The sequence below is a fragment of the Podarcis liolepis genome (assembly GCF_965112155.1).
Source record: "Podarcis liolepis genome assembly, chromosome: 3".
In the NCBI taxonomy this organism is placed as follows: Eukaryota; Metazoa; Chordata; class Lepidosauria; order Squamata; family Lacertidae; genus Podarcis; species Podarcis liolepis.
In genome coordinates, this window is record NC_139557.1 from 120,256,829 (window position 1) to 120,279,823 (window position 22,995).

A 22,995-nucleotide genomic window follows, 5' to 3' on the forward strand; every position below is an offset into this window, starting at 1 on the left:
AAATCAGAAACCAGGGTGGCTTCTGTAATAGGGACACTTGGAGGGTCTGTGGTCAGTATGTGTGCAATTGGGATTCTGTGCCCATTATCCCCCACAGATGTGGTCTATCCCTTTGGATGGGATGTGTCACATTTTGACAGATACCCAGCCATGCTCTGTGTGCAGCCAGAAGCTGGATCGGGACCAAAGACTGTGAACTAGCAAACAGGGCTACGCCGGCTTAAGCAGACTGTTTTCAGGATTGCCTGCCAGGGGGAACTCAGAGGGCTATTTAAAACAATGCCCCCCCCCAAAAAACCCCACATGCCAGCTTGAGTTGAAAGAAATATTAAATGTTTTAGTTTATTTGGAACAGAAAAGACAGAGGGAGCTCACGATGAACCCTTTGCAGCGTCCGAAACAGTCTCTTCATCCTTCCATACGCCTGGCAGGAAGAATTTTTGTTGAGAAAGATGGAACGAAAACCTCTGATGTTTTGGTGAACGTTGCATCTACATTTAGGTGCACACATCTGTTTGGGTTTCTTTGTAAATCTCTACCCCTGTGAACAAAGAGACTTCGGCTTTGTTCTCAGTGAGGGAGTTAACCCGTGTCTGGACGAGACAGCTGAAGGCCGCAAGTTGGAGGGGTTCGCGTGAACGAGGGAGAGAAAATTATCTCCATAGAAAACCAGCGTGTCAGAGAGGAAGGCAAGGCCACAGCACTTCCCCCCTGATGCGCAGGTTTTCTATGGGATATGTCTGAAGGAAAGTGAGGTCCCACCTGCAGTCTGAAGTGGGGAAGCCCCAGGCACAGATTTACTGTGGCCCTGAGAATCCTCCTCAAGGCCAGAGGACGAAGAAGACATGGAAAAGAGAACACAGGCCTGGGACTGAGAATGTCAGGGCATGCCTGGGAGAACCTCCATGCTGCCCTCACTTCTTTTTCTTCTTTGACTTCTCGTCTTTCGCAGCCTTCTGCGCCGCCTTCTGCGCCTTCTTCTCCGCCTTCTTCTCCTTCTCCCTCTCCTTCTCCCTCTCCTTCTCCTTCTCCCTCTCCTCCTTCTCCTTCTCCTTAATCTGAGCCTCCAGTATTAACTCCTTCAGCTTCTTCTGCTTGCTGGCCTTCCTCCCATCAGGGCTGTAGGGTGGCGGGTAAGGGGCAGGCGGGTTGAGCAACAAGGCCTTCTTCTGCAGCCGGAGCTGAAGGATTTCAAAGGTGGCTTGGATCTCGTTCTGGATGATATCGTGCAGACTCTGGACCTGGGTCTTAATCGCTTCTCGGACAAGAGACATCAGAGTCTGGAAAACAAACACAGGGCATTGTGGCTACTGACGTTTCTGCTAGACTTAGAATGAACCTTGGGCTTGCTGCCTGGGCTTCCAAAATGGTTACCTAGCACAGCAAGGTTGTTTGAGGTTGTTGAGCATGTCAAACTCAACCTCAAATCGTTATTGGCATATACAGTGGTACCTCGGGTTACAGACGCTTCAGGTTACAGATGCTTCAGGTTACAGACGCTTCAGGGTACTGACTCCGCTAACCCAGAAATAGTACCTTAGGTTAAGAACTTTGCTTCAGGATGAGAACAGAAATCGCGTGGTGGTGGCAGCGGGAGACCCCCATTAGCTAAAGTGGTGCTTCAGGTTAAGAACAGTTTCAGGTTGAGAACGGACCTCCAGAACGAATTACGGTAAGTTCTTAACCCGACGTACCAACCACAAAATTCTGAAAGCTTCAGTACAATAAAATCACCCGGCAAAATCGGCACCTAACAATTAAAATGCTGTGGTATAGCATTCACAAATTCTCATTGCATGTTGCAGAAACTTGGCAACCATCTCCATCTTAACGTGTTCTCTGAGATGTGGAAAAAGGAAAAATGGGACATTTCCAGATCAAATCAGAAACTAGGACGGCTTCTGTGATTCCGGGACTTTCCCTGGAAAATCGGGACACTTGGAGGGTATGCACCCCCCCCTTTTCGCGGTTAAAATTAGATTCCCACACCTGCTTGCAAAACACATGCATCGTAAACAAACATGGCCGCCGCCAGCCGCCATGTTTGCCCCCGATATTTGCAAGGCCTGCCACTTCTCAGCGACTAGCTCTGCAAAGGTTTTGACCTTGCGCGTTCCGAGAAGCCAGGGTGGAGCTTGGGAACTGGCAAGCAGGCCGGGGAGGGGCCGGGGAGAGAGTGTGGGGGCCAATGTGGGTCAGGGAGGCAACGTTTGTGATACTTGTCAGCAGAAGCCGTCAGGCAGCTGTGAGGACTGGCCTCGTGCCAAGCTCCCAGGAGCTGATCGAGGTTGGAGGAGAGCCATCGGATCTTGAGGACATCCACGGCAGCGGGACCCAATCCGAGGAACCGGGAAGGATGGGTGCTGGGGTTTCCCCCCCGTTTGCGCATAGGGTGGTACGCTGAACAACCCACTGAGCGCTCCAGGATAGACGTCTCGGCTCGAGTTCAAAAGGTGACGTTCTCTGAACTCACCCGCGGCCGTTGCTGGCAGCGCGTTGAGGAGCACACGTGCAAGCATTAATTGCCAATTAATTCCACTCCGTAGATGGGCTGGCAGTAATAGTAAAAACACGTCGGAGTTTCATTTGGTTTCCTCAAACAGTGCGCTCCCAGGCAGGGAAGCAAGTCTCGGCAAGGAGGAGATTTTCCATCTCGAGGGCGATAAGACACGTCGCAGCTTGATTATGCAGATCAGGGCTGGGGAGAAAGTTTTGGACGAAGCAGCCACAGATGTAACTCTGAGGTGATGTCAACAGGCTGCCGGAACCGGGAGACTCAAAGGCCGTAGTTTTGCAGCGAGTGGAACCTGTGGTGAAAACTGGGATCGATGTGCTAGATCCCAAAGTGGGCAGAACCACACCCTGGGGGCTGGTGGGATTACCTAGGGGGCTGCAACAAGGCAAGGGGAAAACAGGGAGATGCTGGAGGTTTGAATCAGGGTGCCAACGGCCACTAACCACTACTGCTAGAGGCAGTGAGCTCCTGAACCCCAGTTGCCAGGAACTGAAGTGTCAAGTTCCAGATGTTACTATTAGCATAAAGGGGTGGCGCTCTGGGTTAAACCACAGAGCCTAGGACTTGCCGATCAGAAGGTCAGTGGTTCGAATCCCCTCGATGGGGTGAGCTCCCGTTGCTCGGTCCCTGCTCCTGCCAACCTAGCAGTTCGAAAGCATGTCAAAGTGCAAGTAGATAAATAGGTACCGCTCCAGCGGGAAGGTAAACGGCGTTTCCATGCACTGCTCTGGTTCACCAGAAGCGGCTTAGTCATGCTGGCCACATGACCCGGAAGCTGTACGCCGGCTCCTTCGGCCAGTAAAGCGAGATGAGTGCCGCAACCCCAGAGTCGGCCACGACTGGACCTAATGGTCAGGGGTCCCTTTACCTTCCCACCAGAGCAGTACCTATTTATCTACTTGCACTTTGATGTGCTTTCGAACTGCTAGGTTGGCAGGAGCAGGGACTGAGCAACAGGAGCTTACCCCGTCATGGGGATTCGAACCGCTGACCTTCTGATCTGCAAGTCCTAGGCTCTGTGGTTTAGACCACAGCGCCATCCCTTTACTATTAGCATAGAAAGACCTTAACAGCTGGCGGCGACTTTGTGCACAAGATCACCTTATGCCAACAGGTGCTCACTCAACCGCTTTGATCCACGGAATTGACACTACTAAAGGTGCCACGCAATACCCCGGCCCTCATTTGCTGGCTCTCGGTCATTTGGTGCACTTTGGAACTCCCAGCCTATTGATCTCAAGCAAGCGCCTTCACCATATTCCTTTCGGTGTCTCCTGAAGGCATTCCTGTTTAGACAAGCCTACCCAGATGCTTAGAAAGATGGTATGAATTTCGACCTGCTTTCGTAGTTTTGTATTAAACTATTGGAGGATGGATGGTTGCTAACAGATTGAGGTTGAATCCTGACAAGACAGAAGTACTGCTTTTGGGGGATGGAGGGGCAGATGTGGATGACTCTCTGGTCCTGAATGGGGTAACTGTGCCCCTGAAGGACCAGGTGTGTAACCTGGGAGTCATTTTGGACTCATAGCTGTCCATGGAGGCGCAGGTCAATTCTGTGTCCAGGGCAGCTGTTTACCAGCTCCATCTGGGACGCAGGATGAGACCCTACCTGCCCACAGACTGTCTCACCAAAGTGGTGCATGCTCACCTCTTTTTCCAGGGTCGCTGTTTGCGTCCGGACGCTCCTGTAGACCTCCTCCAGCATGTTCTCCCTCTCTTTGCACAAGGTTTCCCTGATCCGCGCCATCTCGGCCTGCTTTTCCTCCTCCGCCTCAGAGACTGCGGCCAGCTGCTGCTGGTACTTCCAGGCCCTGATTTCCGTCCCCCGCCTCAGCGGCAGGGGCTTGGGGGGCGCGTAGACCTCCAGGCTGGCAAAGGTCTGGCAGCGGTCCCTCTCCTGAGCCAGGACAAACTGGTGCAGCCCATAATGTTTGATGAAGGTGTTGTGGAAGTAATCGCAGACGGCACGCAGGTGGAAGTCCGGAAGAGTCACCCGGAAGGCAGCGAGCTTTTCCTGCAGGAGTTTGATGGCTTGTGAGACGGGCAGACCTGCCGCAGAAGGGAAGAAACTCTTTTTTTTTTTTTTTGCATTTATACCCCACTTTTTCTCCGCTAAGGGGCTCAAGGCAGTGTGCATGGTTCCTCCCCACCCCCATTTAATCGCCCCCCTAATTTTTATTAAATTTTCTTTTTACATTTTAGAATATTCATTTAAACAACCGTTATGTACTGAGTTGAATAGGATCCAAAAGGCAGCAGTCTGATTGGTCCTAGAACAATAGGATTCAGAATGCAGCAGTCTGATTGGTCCTAGAACAATAGGACCCAGAATGCAGCAGTCTGATTGGTCCTAGAACAATAGGATTCAGAATGCAGCAGTCTGATTAGTCCCAGAACAATAGGATTCAGAATGCAGCAGTCCGATTGGTCGACAGGAGCCACCCAATCCAGCTGCAGGTGGAAGTAAATCCACAACCTGATTGGCCTACAGGTGAATCCCAGAATTAGCCAATCACATGGGGCCCATTGTGTAAATAATGTATACAAAGCAGACATTCTGGGGGAACTTAATTCCTCCTCACTACTATGAGCTGATGAAAGAGGATGAAATCCACTCTCGACTCTGAGTATATTTCAACAACCTTAAAATGTCATTGACTTCCCTTTGTCTCTTTACGTGGTTCATTTTGTGTAACATAAATCTAAAAGCCTTTTAAAACAGTCATATACTACACGTGCATTACAGGGAACCGTTTTAAACTCTCTTCACTTCCAGATTACGGATTTAATAAATAACATTGTGGTTTTTAATTCCTTTGTGGGGAGCTTAGAGCAGCTTACCTGCGCCTCTCGGGCTGGTTTCTCGGGCTGCAAAGACGACGATTTGATGGTTTGCTTATATTATTCTATTTTTAAAAAATCACTGTGTGTAACTGTGTTAAGGGGTCTGAGGTCACAGGCCCAAGCAGCTCACAATCGGAACTGGGTGCCAGAGAGGCAACCACAAGAAAAAGTGTGGGGGGAAAGGGGCAGGAGGGGGGAGAGAGGATGCAATGACACCCTTTTAGGGTGATCATGACAATGCGTTATACGTTGGGCTGCCTCTGGAGACGGTTTGGAAACTTCATGTTATGTACTGAAGTTCTCACCCTGGGCCAGCAGGGGGATACTGTAGATACGGTAGTTTTCACTCAGGTCCGCATATGCATATAAGGAATTGAAAGTGACGTTCAGTGATTGGCTAGTTACGGAAAGTTGTTACTGTTGCTTTGTAGTAGAGCTCTATATAAGCAGGTTGGCTGAACCCTTCAGTTCAGTTCTGTTCTGGCCTGTGAATAAACAAGAGCTGTCTGAAGAATCGCTGTGTTGTCTGATATGTACACCCACAACTTAACACTTCAGCCAGTGCAGATTTCAGCAGCCAAGTTGCTCACTGGAGCAAGACGGTCTGAGCATATTACACCGATCCTGGTCCAACTGCACTGGCTACTGATTAGTTTCCGGGCCCAATTCAAAGTGCTGGTTTTGACGTAGAAAGCCTTAAACAGCTCAGGACCGCAATACCTCAAGGACTGCCTCTTTCCATATGAACCTACCCAGACCCTGAGATCATCTTCTGAGTCCCTCCTTCGTGTGCCTCCTCCTCGAGAGGTCCAGAGGGTGGCAACACAAGAACAGGGCCTTCTCTGTGATGGCTCCCTGTCTGTGGAATGCTCTCCCCAGGGAAGTTCACCTGGCACCTTCATTATACACCTTAAAAACGTTCCTTTTTAACCAGGCCTTTGGTGGACCTGATTGACATCCTATACCCTTTTAAAATGTGGCTCTTTTGGGGGAGTGGGGGATGTTATTGGGTTGTTGTTTTTATTCTGATTATATATATTGTGATCTTTTCTGTGAACTGCCCTGAGACCTCTGGGTATAGGGCGGTATATAAACTCAAGAAATTAATAATAAAAATAATGACAGAGTACAGTGGTACCTTGCTTCTCAAACTTAATCTGTTCCGGAAGTCCGTTCCAAAACCCAAGCATTCTAAAACCAAGGCGTCCTTTCCCATAGAAAGTAATGCAGTATGGATTAATCTGTTCCAGACTTTTAAAAACAACCCCTAAAACAGCAATTTAACATGAATTTTACCATCTAAAGAAGCCATTGATCCATAAAATGAAAATAAATAAGATAGTATTGTAGATTATACATACATATATATATATATATATATATGCAGGTTTTGGTGTCCTCGGGTGTCTTCCCGTGTAAAAGTTGGGGTGTCTAGGCGACGTTTCGACGAGGTCTCACTCGTCATCTTCAGGCTGGTGCTTTCGGCTTCTTGTTACTGGCACCAGCCTGAAGATGACGAGTGAGACCTCGTCGAAACGTCGCCTAGACACCCCAACTTTTACACGGGAAGACACCCGAGGACACCAAAACCTGCATTCCTGTACCCGTGAAAATCTACGAAAACAAATATATATATATATATATATATATATATATATATATATATATATTTGCTTTCGTAGATTTTCACGGGTACAGGAAAATCTGTATATATATATATATTCCCTTACATGCACTGATGATAGTCATTGTTTGGATGGGGGGCTTTTATCCATTTCTGCAGTCACACAATCAATCAATCAATCAATCAATCAGTAGCTGAAATGGGTTCCACACAGTCACAAAGACAAGTCACAGAAACGAAGTCACAAGCCACAGTCACAAGTCAGTCCCATAAAATGAAGAACAAGTCACAGTCAAAAAACAGAAAAAGCCACACACAAAAAACCTTGTACTTGTCCTATACATTTTTGCTGACAACAAATTTATTTATACCCTGCCCATCTGAATGGGTTGCCTCCTTGAGAACATTTGGGGGGTCCTTCACCTGCCTAAAAGAGGCAATGATATCTACGTGACAACAGCTGCCAGGATGCTCATAAAAATTGGAAAGGGAGAAAAATTCCATCAATGAAAGAATGGCAAATTCAAATTTGTGAATATATACATCTGGCAAGACTCACAGCATTCATAAAGGGGACAATCGGACCCAAAATTATTAAAAGAATGGGGATGTGCTAAAGAGTATATGAAAAACATTGTTCTGGAGTAAGTATATCGGTATGTAACGAATGAAACCTTGCAGGATTAAAGAAAGAGAAAAATGGTGCAAAAAAGTATAAAGACAGAGGTAATCTACATTGTGGACTAGGGTGGTGCTGTGGGTTAAACTACAAAGCCTAGGACTTGCCGATCAGAAGGTCGGCAGTTCGAATCCCCGCGACAGGGTGAGCTCCTGTTGCTCGGTCCCAGCTCCTGCCAACCTAGCAGTTCGAAAGCATGTCAAAGTGCAAGTAGATAAATAGGTACCGCTCAGGCGGGAAGGTAAACAGTGTTTCCGTGCGCTGCTCTGGTTCGCCAGAAGCAGCTTAGTCATGCTGGCCACATGACGCTGGCTCCCTCAGGCAATAAAGCGAGATGAGCGCCGCAACCCCAGAGTCGGCCACGACTGGACCTAATGGTCAGGGGTCCCTTTACCTTTAATCTACATTAGAAACAACAATTTAGAAAGAGTAAAAAATTCGAGTTCTTAGAACAAAGGAAGGAAATAAATATGTGTATACGTACGTAACGATCAGAATGATGATATGGATTTATTTGTAGAGGTGTTTTTGTTGTTGTTTTCGTCTAGTGTTTTGTTTTGTTTTGTTTGTTTGTATTGCTTTATTTTGGATTCAATGTTTGTAATTTCTGTTGCAATTTTGCATTGAAGAAAAAAATTAAAAAGGGATGGGGGAGAGGCAATGATAAAAGCATTCCTTAAAAGATGCTCGCTGGATTCAGAAAATACAATTAATTACCGGCCAGTTGCTCACGTTCCCTTCTTGGGCATGGACCCTGAGTGTGGGGTTGTGGGTCAGATCCAGGCTCTCTTGGAGGAAACCACTCTTCCAGACCCATTTCAACTGGGGTTTGGGCTTTGACATGGAAATGCCTTTGGTCACCCTGTGTGATGACCTTTGCAGGGAGAAATATGCTGGAGGAGACTCTTGAGAGTCCCATGGAGTGCAAGAAGATCAAACCTCTCCATTCTGAAGGAAATCAGCCCTGAGTGCTCACTGGAAGGACAGATCCTGAAGCTGAGGCTCCAAGACTTTGGCCACCTCATGAGAAGAGAAGACTCCCTGGAGAAGACCCTGATTTTGGGAAAGATGGAGGGCACAAGGAGAAGGGGACGACAGAGGACGAGATGTCTGGACAGTGTTCTCGAAGCGACCAACATGAGTTTGACCAAACTGTGGGAGGCAGTGGAAGACAGGAGTGCCTGGCGTGCTCTGGTCCAGGGGGTCATGAAGAGTTGGACACGACTAAACAACAACAAGTGTCCCTTGAAATCCTGCTCGGTCACTCAGCGGCTGTCAATACCATTGAACATGTTATTATCCCGGAACAGCTTCCCTGAATTAGGGGTGAGTGGTCCCAATTCTATATGGATGGCCGTCTCCAGAGGGCGGTGCTTAGGGAGTGTTCTTCCGCCCAATGGAGTCTCCGGTGTGGGGTTCCACAGGGTTCAACATCCGCATGAAACTGCTGAGTGGGGCCACCTGGAGTCTCGGAGCGCGTTGCCAGCAACACCTTGATGATCCTCAGCTCTGCTTCTCCTTGACACCTGCAGGTGTGGCGGGGGGGGGGGGTGTGCTAGGCTGACGTCTGGCCTCAGCAATGGCCTGGACGAGAGCCAACAAACATTTATGCTCAATCCAGGCAAGAGTGAAGCACTATTAGTGGGTGGCTCCCTAGACAGGATGGGTAGGGTGTGGCCTGCTCCAGATGGGGTCACACTCTCTCTGAAGGAGCAGGGACATAGCTTGTGGGTATTTCTGGATCCACAAAAAAGCTCAGATGACTTTGGTAGGGCAAAGAGCCTTCCATCAGCTTCGGCTGGTGGCCCAGCTACACTCCAATCTGGACGGGCATAGCCCAATTTCTGGTGTCTATGTTCTTGCAGTCTTTGCATTAGTTTACATGGAATCTTCTTCTTCTTCTTCTTCTTCTTCTTCTTCTTCTTCTTCTTCTTCTTCTTCTTCTTCGGCAATCCCTCAGAGCTGAGTAAGATTGTCTTCCATAAAGGTAAAGGTAAAGAGACCCCTGACCATTAGGTCCAGTTGTGACCGACTCTGGGGTTGCGGCGCTCATCTCCCTTTATTGGCCGAGGGAGCCGGCATACAGCTTCCGGGTCATGTGGCCAGCATGACTAAGCCACTTCTGGCGAACCAGAGCAGCGCACGGAAACTCCGTTTACCTTCCTGCTGGAGCGATACCTATTTATCTACTTGCACTTTGACATGCTTTTGAACTGCTAGGTTGGCAGGAGCAGGGACGGTTTTAACACTGAGCCCATAAGTGACTGTGGAGGCCAATTCTGGATCCACACGTCCTTCCACAGTGGGGACATAGGTTTCTGGGTGAAAGTTGATCCTGGTGAGGGTTTGCCAAGCGTGCCTTCCTCCTAGCACATTTCTCCATTTCATCCTGAGTTTGAGTGTCTCCAAAGCCCGTGACACCTTTGGCAAAGGCTGTTCTCCCACTGGAGCGCTCGCAGGCCAGTGTTTCCCAGTTGTCAGTGTTTATACTACATTTTTTTCAGATTTGCCTTGAGAGAGTCTTTAAACCTCTTTTGTTGACCACCAGCATTACGCTTTCCATTTTTAAGTTCGGAATAGAGTAGTTGCTTTGGAAGACAATCATCAGGCACCCGCCCAACATGACCAGTCCAACTCAGTTGATGTTGAAGAATCATTGCTTTGACACTGGTGATCTTTGCTCCTTCCAGTACACTGGCATTAGTTCGCCTGTCTTCCCAAGCGATGTGTACAATTTTTGGGAGACACCGTTGATGGAATCTTTTGAGGAGTTGGAGATGGTGTTTATGGTTCCCGTTTCACAAGCATACAGTAAATGGAATCATAGACCTGTACAGTCAGAAGAGACCCAAAGGGCCATTAAATTCAACCCCCTGCAATGCAGGCAAAACTTGTGCAGAAGACCATGGGGTCTGGTGTGTCAGATGACCCATCTCCATCACTGGCTGGCAGTGGGACTGGCAGGAAGAATCTCGAACTCCTACCCCCTGCCCGCATTACTCCCAAATATTTCCATCTCTGCAGAAGAACTCGAGGTGTCCCAAGAGGACAGCAGACATCTGGGAGCCAGTATTTGAACAACATAGCAATTAATACTGAGCAATATTTATCTAATGGGATACTACAGCTGACATCATTTATTATCTCTCCCATTTTATATTTAAAGGCTCTTGTCTCAGGGCGGGTGGCGATGAGAGATCCTTGTTCCTTTCGGCTATTGTTTAGAGAGCGACGTTGAGTCAATAAGGTGGAGCTGTAACGATCCCAATAAATATGGATTTGGGATTATATTGGCTGCAGAGAGAAGAAGGCGGCTGCCTTCTGTCCGCAAGGCTCGAAACAAATCAAGAGTTTGAGAAATGGTCTCAAGGCAAACAATGAGACGGTCATTTTCGCAGCTGCTTGTCCCCAGTCCTTTATTTTTTGATGCACTGGTAGCACCAATCATTTCGCTCAACAGGAAAGAGCAGGCAAATGCACCTCTGTTCGTTTTAGATGCCTAACCTAAAGCTTATCTTGTCCACAATCACAAAAAAAGAATAACATTGGAGCACAGATTCCACTAAATGTAAAATATCGCAGATTCAGCAATTTTAGGCTGGCTCAGAAGTGTTTGGAATATTGCTCTGGTTACCAAGGCTGCGTGCTTTTTGAGAAGTTTTGCTTCAGGGAACAGAATGATTAGATTACTTCAAAACTGATTCTTTGCAACATCGCCGGCGTCCACAATAGCTGTAGTATTACTTGGAATAACAAGTTTCAGGACGAAACAGCAAAGAATCTTGTGACACCTGAAAGGCTAGCAAATTTATTATGGCACTTTCATGGGGTTTCTGCCTACTTCATCAGATTCATGGGTTGTTATCCTGAATTAGACACACAAACACACAGTTATGGGGTGTGTGCAATTGTACACGGTGGGTTCAGAAGGAAATGAAAGGCAGAAAATTATAGGTGGTGATAATTACCTTATAATAAGAGCCATTAAAAAACAGTTGTTGATAGCGCAGACATCTTGGCATCGGTAAACCAATTAAGGCATAAAGTGTGATTAAAATCGATTATGCTGATTCAATACACAAGGGAACCTCTTGCTCTGGTGCACATCCCATGACTTTATGCTGCAATGTGACTTTGTAGATCCTTAGTTCAGTGACCTTAAGGTCAGCTGCAGAATATTTTGGGAGGCTGAAATGCCCGCTTCCCTGATTAATAGTATTATATAAATTATGAGGGTGGCGCTGTGGTCTAAACCACTGAGCCTCTTGGGCTTGTCGATTGGAAGGTCAGAGGTTCAAATCCCCGCGACGGGGTGAGCTCCCGTTGCTCTGTCCCAGCTCCTGCCAACCTAACAGTTCGAAAGCACACCAGTTCAAGCAAATAAATAGATACCACTGTGGTGGGAAGGTAATTGGTGTTTGCCTGCACTCTGGTTTCCGTCACAGTGTCCCATTGCACCAGAAGCAGTTTAGTCCTGCTGGCCACATGACCTGGAAAGCTGTCTGTGGACAAACGCCAGCTCCCTTGGCCTGAAAGCAAGATAATAATAATAATAATAATAATAATAATAATAATAATAATAATAATAATAATAATTTATTATTTGTACCCCGCCCATCTGGCTGGGTTTCCCCAGCCACTCTGGGTGGCTTCCATAGAAACAAAAACACACACTAAAATATCATACATTAAAAACTTCCCTGAACTTAAGATGTCTTCTGCCTTAAGATGTCTTCTGAATGTCAGGTAGTTGTTTATCTCTTTGACATCTGATGGGAGGCCGTTCCACAGGGCGGGCGCCACTACTGAAAAGGCCCTCTGCCTGGTTCCCTGTAGCTTTGCTTCTCGCAATGAGGGAACCGCCAGAAGGCCCTCGGCGCTAGACCTCAGCGTCCGGGCAGAACGATGGGGGTGGAGACGCTCCTTCAGGTATACTGGGCCGAGGCCATTTAGGGCTTTAAAGGTCAACACCAGCACTTTGAATTGTGCTCGGAAACGTACTGGGAGCCAATGTAGGTCTTTCAAGACCGGTGTAATGTGGTCTCGGCGGCTGCCCCCAGTCACCAGTCTAGCTGCCGCATTCTGGATTAGCTGTAGTTTCCGAGTCACCTTCAAAGGTAGCCCCACGTAGAGCGCATTGCAGTAGTCCAAGCGGGAGATAACTAGAGCATGCACCACTCTGGCGAGACAGTCCGCGGGCAGGTAGGGTCTCAGCCTGCGTACCAGGTGGAGTTGGTAGACAGCTGCCCTGGATACAGAATTGACCTGCGCCTCCATGGACAGCTGTGAGTCCAAAAGGACTCCCAGGCTACGTACCTGGTCCTTCAGGGGCACAATTACCCCATTCAGGACCAGGGAGTCCTCCACACCAGCCCGCCCCCTGTCCCCCAAGAACAGTACTTCTGTCTTGTCAGGATTCAACTTCAATCCATTAGCCGCCATCCATCCTCCAACAGCCTCCAGACACTCACACAGGACCTTCACCGCCTTCACTGGTTCTGATTTGAAAGAGAGGTAGAGCTGGGTATCATCTGCATATTGATGGACACCCAGTCCAAACCCCCTGATGATCTCTCCCAGCGGCTTCATATAGATGTTAAAAAGCATGGGGGAGAGGACGGAACCCTGAGGCACCCCACAAGTGAGGGCCCAAGGGTCTGAACACTCATCCCCCCCCACCACTTTCTGAACACGGCCCAGGAGGAAGGAGCGAAACCACTGTATAACAGTGCCCCCAGCTCCCAACCCCTCTAGACGGTCCAGAAGGATGTTATGGTCGATTGTATCAAAGGTCACTGAGAGATCCAGCAGAACTAGGAAACAACTCTCACCTTTGTCCCTAGCTCGCCGGAGATCATCAACCAGTGCGACCAAGGCAGTTTCAGTCCCATGATGAGGCCTGAACCCCGATTGGAAGGGATCCAAATGGTCCGCATCCTCCAGGCGTGCCTGGAGTTGTTCAGCAACCACACGCTCAATCACCTTGCCCAAGAATGGAAGATTTGAGACTGGGCGATAGTTGGCCATACTGGCCGGGTCTAAAGATGGTTTTTTAAGAAGCGGTTTAATGACCGCCTCTTTCAGCGGGTCTGGGAAGGCTCCCTTGCAGAGGGAAGCATTCACCACCCCGCAGAGCCCACCGGTTACTTCCGGGTTTGCAGCGGACGTTGGGCGAAATGGACACAAGCGTCCAGAAGTCCTTTACCTTTCTTTTTTTTAACCTTATAAATAATTTTATTACATTTGCATACCCCCCTTCATCCGAAGATCCTGGGGCAGTTCACAACAGAAAAAGCTGTGTTGTTTTAATTTGTGTGAGCCACCTTGAGTCCTGGTCTTGGGGAAATGCAAGATACAAAAAGATATCTCAGGAGTGGAGCTCCTAAGGAGGTTGGATGGTGCCTTGCACCACTGGTGGAGAAAGGAGGGTGCAGTGGGGGGTGGTCCGCCCCGTGTGTCATCCCTGAAGGGGGTGACATCGCCACCGCCACCGCACCCCTGGGACACGTGCCGGCACACGCCCATGGGATGCGTGCCGCCACCGGTGCACCCCTCTGGGACATGCGCCGCCACTGCCACACACCCCTGGGAAGCTTCCCGCCGCCAGCCCACGCCCATGGGCTGCTCTGGGTGCCAGAGTAGCTAGCGCCACCTCTGCCTTGTACGCCTCCTTCCAGCAACTCCTGCAGCCCATCTGGTTCCCAATGTGTTGTTCTGCTTTCCTTTGGACCACATCCGTGAGGCCAAGAAGGGAGTCTTGTTGTCCGAGCAGCCCAGGACCTCCATACACACTGCGCAGGCTTGTGTAAGGTCACTTTGGTGCTGCAGATGCAGCAATTGACTTCATCCCCGGAGGCTCACTCCATTGTCTCTCAAGACATGCGGGTACCAAATCTATCTACATACCTATGTACTGATCATCTATCTATCCCCTGCCTTTTTTTACCCAACAGGGACTCCAGGGACCTTACAGATACAGCAAGAATTTAACCTCCTTCCGGCGGGCCAGTGAAACAGAGCTATTCCGCCTGGCCTTTAATTTGAATTCAGCCTGATCTTTTATTTCCCTTCCCTTCCCTCCCCGTCCCCTTTTATGAAGATCACCCGCTCTGAGACCCCACAGCTAATTCTCCCCTGGCCTCCTCGCTGGCCCAAGTAGGACCAATTCAGCCAGCTAGCCCTGGGGATTACCTAATGCTTATTTCCCCTAAATTGATTTCTGAATTTTGATTTTTATTGTTATTCATGTTTTTAAAGTGTATTTTATGCTGCTTTAATAATTATGTGTTTTAAATTTGTTGTTAGCCGCCCTGAGCCCAGTTTTTGAACCGGGGAGGGCGGGGTATAAATATATTATTATTATTATTATTATTATTATTATTATTATTATTATTGAAGGAGAAGAACAACAGCAACAACAATTCTGGTTCAGTCGACAGAGCCTCCTAACCTCAGGGTTGTGGGTTCGAGTCCCATGTTGGGTGAAAGATTCCTGTATTGCAGGGGGTTGGACTAGATGACCCTGAGGGTCCCTTCCAACTCTGCGCTTCTATGGTGAAACAATTGTTGTTGTTTAGTCGTGCCCAACTCTTCGTGACCCCATGGACCAGAGCACACCAGACACTCCTGTCCTCCACTGCCTCCCGCAGTTTGGTCAGACTCATGCTGGTAGCTTCGAGAACACTGTCCAACCATCTCATCCTCTGTCGTCCCCTTCTCCTTGTGCCCTCCATCTTTCCCAACATCAGGGTCTTTTCCAGGGAGTCTTCTCTTCTCATGAGGTGGCCAAAGGATTGGAGCCTCAGCTTCAGGATCTGTCCTTCCAGTGAGCACTCAGGGCTGATTTCCTTCAGAATGGATCGGTTTGATCTTCTTGCAGTCCATGGGACTCTCAAGAGTCCTCCAGCACCAGAATTCAAAAGCATCAATTCTTCAGCCCAGAACCCTTGGACAACCACACGTCTCCAAACACAAAGAATCAAACAGCAGGCGAAATTTGCACCAGAATGCTGAGAGGACTTTCAGAAAGGATTGAAGAGAGAATCACAAACCGGCGTGGAAACGTGAAGAAAACCAAGCCGAAGGTTGCTAAGACGAGAAACGGAAACGGGCGGGTTCTCCCGCCCCAACCGATCTCTCACCGACAAGACGCCTCTTGTCGTTCCCCTTCAGCACCTCGGAGGCATCCCACCTATGAGGACATCACAGGTCTTTCCTCCAGAAATTGGCCTGGTTCCCGCTTGAACAAAGCCCTCCCTTTGAGAGCCGCCACTCACGATTCCCACCGGGGCGAGTCGAGGAAGCAGCACGCTCTTTGTGGGCTCCTTTGGAAAGCTGGGGAGGGGGCGGAAATACCCGGCAGATGCTGAAAATGAGAGCCGCACAGGGACACCTAGGAGTCAACTCCTAGGGGCCAAGGGGTCCCCATTCCCCACAATAAAACTTTTGAGGGGGTTGGGGGCCCCCAAAGTTGATGGGTATTGCCATTCAAATGGGGTGTGTGTGTGTGTGTGTGTGTGTGTGTGTGTGTGTGCCGTGCCATGTGATCAATTATGTGGCATGAGGGTTACCTGGCTCCGCAATATTTTTTTTATAGTTGCCATCCCTGTCAGGCAGTGAACCGGCATCAGGGGTTGGGAACACCTCTCCTGAGTTGCTTGCTGTCCTTCTTTGCTGTCTCCAGGATCATTTCTGGGCAGAATCCAAAGAACCGGCTTGGGACATAGAACCTGCCGCCTCACCATCAACTTGCCTGTAAGTTCAGATCATCCTCAAAGTCCCTCCTCTGATTGCTCAGTACAGTGGTACCTTGGTTCTCAAACGCCTTGGCACTCAAACAACTTGGAACCCAAACACTGCAAACCCGGAGGTACCAGTAACTACCGTATTTTTTGCACCATAACACTCACTTTTTTCCTCCTAGAAAGTAAGGGAAAATGTCTGTGCATGTTATGGAGGGAATGCCTACGGGTGGCGGGGGGGGGGATCTGCTGCAGTCGTGAGCAGAGGATCCATGGTTCCCCTTCCTTCCTTCCTCCGTGACTCGCTTTGAAACAGCAAAGTGGGAGAAGAGCCGCTGAGTGGGGAGGAGAGAGGGACAGAGAGCCTGCTTCTTTACAGGAGCAAAGTGGGAGAGGAGCCGCTTACACTCATGTAAGCGGCTCCTGTCCGGTTGGCTCCTTTAAAGCAAGCAGGCTCTCTGTCCCTCTCTCCTCCCCACTCAGCTCGCTAAATAGCAGCAAAGTTTTTCAGCTCGCTAAGCTGGGGATGAGCAGGGAGGAGGGAGAAGAGCAGAGCCTGCTTGCTTTAAAGGAGCAAAGTGGGAGAGGAGAGGAGCCTTCTCCTCTTATACCCCTCTTCTGCATTATTAGCAGCATCCTTCTCCACCCACCCCACGCATGCTCCTTGTCCCTTGAGTGCTTTTCCTTCCCTCCCCACTTAAAACGTGGTTACAAAGCATGGATCCACATGGATCCTCAGGATTTTTGCATTGGGCTACTCCAAACTCACTGTCAGATCACATGTCTGTGGCCACAGCATGAACCACAAAAATCATACATCCACTGTTTCGTTTAGAATATTTTTTTCCTTGTTTTCCTCCTCTAAAAACTATGTGCGTGTTATCGTCGGGTGCGTGTTATAGAGCGAAAAATACGGTACTACACCTCAGGTTTTGATTAAAATTGCTGTACCAGATTACCTCATATGTCAAAATCACTGATGTGAATAAAAGAAACCCTATGCCTTACAGTTTCTGAGTTATTGGGGAATCATAGAATCTTAAGAGTTGGAAGGGACCCAACGGTCATCTAGTCCAACCCGCTGCAAGGCAGGAATATCAACTACAGCATCCTTGACAGATGGCCAGCCAACCTCTGCTTAAAAACCTCCAAGGGAGGAGAGTCTACCATCTCTAGTGGGAGTCTGTTCCACTGCAGAACAGCTCTTACTCTCAGAAAGTTTTTCCCTGAATGTTTAGTTTGGAATCCCCTTTTTTGTAACTTGAAGCCACTGCTTTCGAGTCCTACCCTCCTGAGCAGGAGAAAACAAGCATGCCCCCTCTTCCTTGTGACGGCCCTTTAGATATTTGAAAGTGGCTCCCCTATCTCCTCTCAGACTCCTCGCACCCCGGCTAAACACCCAGCTACTTCAAGGGGGTGAAAATTAGGGAAATGTTATATACAGTCATACCTCGGGTTGAATATGCTTCAGGTTGAGCGTTTTCAAGTTACGCTCCACGGCGACCTGGAAGTAACGGAATGCGTTGCTTTCGGGTTTTGCCGCTCGCGCAGACACTCAAAATGACGTCAATTGCATGCGCGGAAGCAGCGAAACGCGGCCCGCGCAGATGTGCGGCCGCGTGTTACATTCTACTCAGGATGCAAATGGGGCTCCGGAATGGATCCCGTTCGCATCCAGAGGTACCACTGTACATGCAAGACCTTTGGCCAAGGCACAGTCTGACCCCCTCCTTTGGTAATCCTCATAGAACTCTAGCCCAACGGTTGCCATTAATTTGATTCTGAATTGGTTTTAGAATGAATTGATTTTTATTAATTGATTGTGATTTTACGTAAACTGTGTCGCTTTTACTGTCGTTAGCCACTCTGAGCCCGGCTTCGGCTGGGGGGGGCGGGATATAACTATAATTTTATTTATTATTATTATCAAGTAGGAAGTCATTTCTGGGGCGCCTCTGGGATGAGGGCCCCTGAAGCTTAAACTTCATTAGTTTCACAACAGATCCGCCCCCAACTTTAACCTTCTCCAACCACAGCGATCTTCCTCTGTGCTTGTGGCTGTAGATGATCTTTCATAGTCTGTGGCAAGGATGTGGGGCACACACTTCATTGGGAAAGCGAGGGATCACGGCCCTAGAACGACAGTGGGTGACTCACCCGCGATCCCCTCCCTAGCGAGGAAGAAGGGGCAAGCTAGCTGGGAGTGGAGGCAGTGTTTGTTTGCTTATTCGTTGCATTTATATTGCCCCTCTTACTCCAACGAGCTCGGGGTTCAAGGCTCGGCTCCCACCTCCTCATTTTAATCCCCAAAACAACAACCCTGCGAGGTAGGTTAGGCCAAGAGGGAGTGGGGATTTGAACCCAGGTCTCCCAGGCCCTTGACCCACACTCTAAACACCCTACACCACTATGTATCACACGGGCTCCAAATCCTGTTTCTCAGTGCCACTTCCTGGAAACCACGTGAGGCGAGAGGGTTCTTGGGTTTGACTCCTCCCGCATTTCATAGAATCATAGAATAGAATCATAGAGTTGGAAGAGACCACAAGGGCCATCGAGTCCAACCCCCTGCCAAGCAGGAAACACCATCAGAGCACTCCTGACATATGGTTGCCAAGCCTCTGCTTAAAGACCTCCAAAGAAGGAGACTCCACCACACTCCTAGGCAGCAAATTCCACTGTCGAACAGCTCTCCGATGAAAACAGGGATGTCCTATTCTATTATTATTATTATTATTATTATTATTATTATTATTATTATTATTATTATTATTATTATTACCTGCCCACCTGATTGGGTTGTCCCAGCGACCCTGGGTGGTTTACAACATATATAAAAACATAATAAATCATTATAGATTAAAAAAAAACTTTCCTACACCGGGCAGCTTTCAGACGTTTCGGGAGTCAGATAATTTCCATACCCTCCTGTTATTTACTGAGTTGAATAGGATTCAGAATGCAGCAGTCTGATTGGTCCTAGAACAATAGGGTCCAGAATGCAGAAGTCTGATTGGTCCGCAGGAGCCACCCAATCCAACTCCAGGTAGAAGTGAATCTGCAAACTGATTGGCCTACAGGAAAATCCCAGAATTAGCCAATCACGTGGGGCCCATTGTGTAAATAATGTATATAAAGCAGACATTTCGGGGGAACTTCCATTCTTCACTACTATGAGCTGAATAAAGAGCATGAAATCCACACTCGACTCAGTATATTTCACCTCCCATGTTTCGCCACTGAAAATAGGGACGTCCTAAGGGAAAACGGGATCAGATTTGATTCTGGGATCACATCAGAGACTGGGACGGCTTCTGTAAATCCAGGACTGCCCCTCGAAAATAGGGACACTTGGAAGGTCTGTCTTGTTGGATTCCCATGGACCTCTAGTTGCCCATTGTGAGAAAAGGATCCTTTTCTTCCGTGTGCTGGATCATCACCTTGTCATGGTGAGTCGGGAATCTCCTACTCCCAGCAGGGTCACCCAAGGTGGTAAGGTCAAAGGGAAGGAGCTAGACAAAGAATGATCCAAGAAGTCCTCAATGGCAGAACAGGCAGGTGATAACAAGCGATATGTTACAACGGCTGTGAAGGCGGACGAAGCCTGTAGCAGATAGGAATCTAGAGGTTTATCGCGACCGCTTCATGCCATCAGAATAGAGCCCTCCTGCGAAGATTGTGCGTTGGTCAGTGTGCACTGATCTGCACACATAAAACAAATTCACGCACAGGTGTCTTCCAAAAGCATAACCACTGACAACTGAGAAACACTGGTCTGCGAGTGCTCCAGTTGGAGAACAGCCTTTACAAAAGGTGACCTGGGCTTTGAAGACACTCAAACTCAGGACGCAAGGGAGAAACGTGCTATGAGAAGGCACGCTTGGCAAATCCACACCCTGATCAACTCCTGCCTGGAAACCAATGTCCCCACTGTGGAAGGACGTGTGGATCCAGAATTGGCCTCCACAGTCACTTATGGACTCATTGTTAAAACCGTGTTCATGGAAGACAATCTTACTTGGCTACGAGGGATCACCAAATAAGGAAGAAGGGGGAGGAGGAGGAGGAGGAGGAGGAGGAGGAGGAGGAAGGGCAAGGGGCTGGGCTTTTTCCTCAAAGAAAAAGAAGGGAATTTGGGTGCATTTGAGGGTGCTGGCTGCCTCTCTCTGGGGATCTGTGGAATGTGGTTTCCTGTTGGACACATGACCCGGAATGCTGTCTGCAGACCAACGCCAGCTCCCTCAGCCTGAAAGCGAGATGAGCACCGCAACCCCATAGTCGCCTTAGACTGGACTTAACCATTCAGGTTTCCTTTTACCTCTCTCTTGGGGAGCGTCTTAAAATCAAGAGAACTGCAACGTGGTTTTGAGGTGGGCATGGCAGTGGCAAAGCCAAGCCAGATTCCTTCCCAATCTGTTGCTAGGGACATTAAGGCCTGCGAACGCACTTTTGCAATGCTCAGGGGAGGTGGGGAGATGTCCTTTGGGTCACCTTTACCCTGCACACTCTCTGTTTGCAAGAGTGTCATCCTCAAACTCTGCAGATCAAGGCAAACAAACAAGCCTTCACATTTCCCAGCTTAAGAGACAAGATCCTGTTAATGGGGATTTGGCTGGGAGTTAAAGAGGCCTGGCTGTTGCTCTTGCGGCTGGCAGACTCCTCTACCGACCCTCCTTCCTCAGGCAATTGCTGTCTGTCTGTTCTAAGATACCCCAAACCTCCACATTTCCAAAGAGAGAGAGAGAGAGAGAAAGACAGGAAATATTCTCTTGACAAGAGTCAAAGGCAAAACGCCTTGAAGTGAAGGGCAATGGTCTTCTGTTGGAAAGAATCGTGACTTATGGCCGGTTTGTTTTGGCTGCTTAAGAGCATAAAAAGAGTCTTGCAGGATCAGGCCAATGGTCCATCTTGGTCCAGCATCCTCTTCTCACCATGGGCAACCAGATGCCCGTGGGACATGTGCAGGATCCGAGCACAAGAGCCCGTTGTTTCCACCAACGGGCATTCGGTATTCAGAGCCAGTGCGGGGCTATACCCTCCGACATTTCTCTGATGAAAATAGCACAGCATCTTAAAAAGCAGAGACATCACCTTGCCAACAAAGGTCCGTATAGTTTTCCCAGTAGTGATGTACTGGACCATAAAGAAGGCTGATTGCCGAAGAATTGACACTTTTGAATTATGGTGCTGGAGGAGACTTTTGAGAGTCCCATGGACTGCAAGAAGATCAAAACTCTCCATTCTGAAAGAAATCAGCCCTGGGTGCTCACTGGAAGGACAGATCCTGAAGCTGAGGCTCCAAGACTTTGGCCACCTCGTGAGAAGAGAAGACTCCCTGGAAAAGACCCTGATGTTGGGAAAGATGGAGGGCACAAGGAAAAGGGGACGACAGAGGACGAGATGGTTGGACAGTGTTCTTGAAGCTACCAGCATGAGTTTGACCAAACTGCAGGAGGCAGTGGAAGACAGGAGTGCCTGGCGTGCTCTGGTCCATGGGGTCATGAAGAGTCAGACACGACTAAACAACAACAAGGGAAAGCAGGACATTCTGGGATCAGATCAGAAACCGGGATGGCTTCTGTAAATCCGGGACTGTGCCTGGAAAATAGGCCTGGAGGTGTAGTGGTTAGAGTGTGGGTCAAGGACCTGCGAGACCTGGGTTCAAATCCCCACTCGGCCATGAAGCTCACTTGGTTTGACCTCGGTCCATTCGCTGCCTCTCAGCCTCACCTACCTCACAGCCCTCTCCTCCTCCATGAATTTGTCCAATCCTTTCTCTTTTTTTAAAAGCCATCCAAGATGGCGGCCATCGCTGCCTCCTGTGGCAGTGAGTTCCACAGTTCAACTGCATGAAGAAGGACTTTCTTTTATCTGCCCCAGATCTTTCGCCCTTTCCCAAACCTTATCTGACTCTACAATATCCTTTCAGAGGAGGAAGGTGTCAGCAGTGGAATGTTCACAAGCAGCGCAGCTTCTGTGATGGAGGTGGAAGATGAGAGACGGGTACTTAAATACAGGGGTCAGCAAACTTTTTCAGCAGGGGGCCGGTCCACTGTCCCTCAGACCTTCTGGGGGGCCAGACCTGGGGGGGGGGGATGAATGAATTCCTATGCCCCACAAATAACCCAGAGATGCATTTTAAATAAAAGGACACATTCTACTCATGTAAAAACACGCTGATTCCCGGACCATCTGTGGGCCAGATTTAATAATAATGATAATAATAATAATAAATTTTATTTATACCCCGCCCTCCCCCGCCAAAGCCAGGCTCAGGGTGGCTAACACCAATAAAATAAAATCACAGTAAAAACATAATAGGGGGAAAAAGAGAGAGGGAAAAAAAACCAATTTAAAATACAGGTTAAAATGCAATTTAAAATGCAGCCTCATTTTAAAATAGCCGATAAATCAAGACCATAAAGGGAGGAAACATAAGGGACAGACCGAGTCCAAACCAAAGGCCAGGAGGAACAGCTCTGTCTTGCAGGCCCTGCGGAAAGATGTCAAGTCCCGCAGGACCCTAGTCTCTTGTGACAGAGCATTCCACCAGATCGTGGCCAGTGCTGAAAAGACCCTGGCCCTAGTT

General features: G+C 48.6%; 1 protein-coding gene across 6 annotated transcripts in view; it reads right to left on the reverse strand.

Annotated features, from left to right (window-relative positions):
- Positions 1 to 316: 316 nt before the first annotated feature.
- The window catches only part of LOC310702715 (uncharacterized protein C8orf74), an 83,116-nt gene continuing 60,437 nt past the window's right edge, over positions 317 to 22,995 (reverse strand). For all 6 annotated transcript variants that reach the window (XM_083494749.1, XM_083494753.1, XM_083494750.1 and 3 more), the window contains 2 exons: positions 4,167 to 4,567; positions 317 to 1,280 (listed from right to left, as the gene is read on the reverse strand). In XM_083494749.1, the coding sequence (XP_083350875.1) occupies positions 915 to 1,280; positions 4,167 to 4,567 (767 nt within the window). In that variant the 3' untranslated portion in view covers positions 317 to 914. The remainder of the gene's footprint in view (positions 1,281 to 4,166; positions 4,568 to 22,995) is intronic.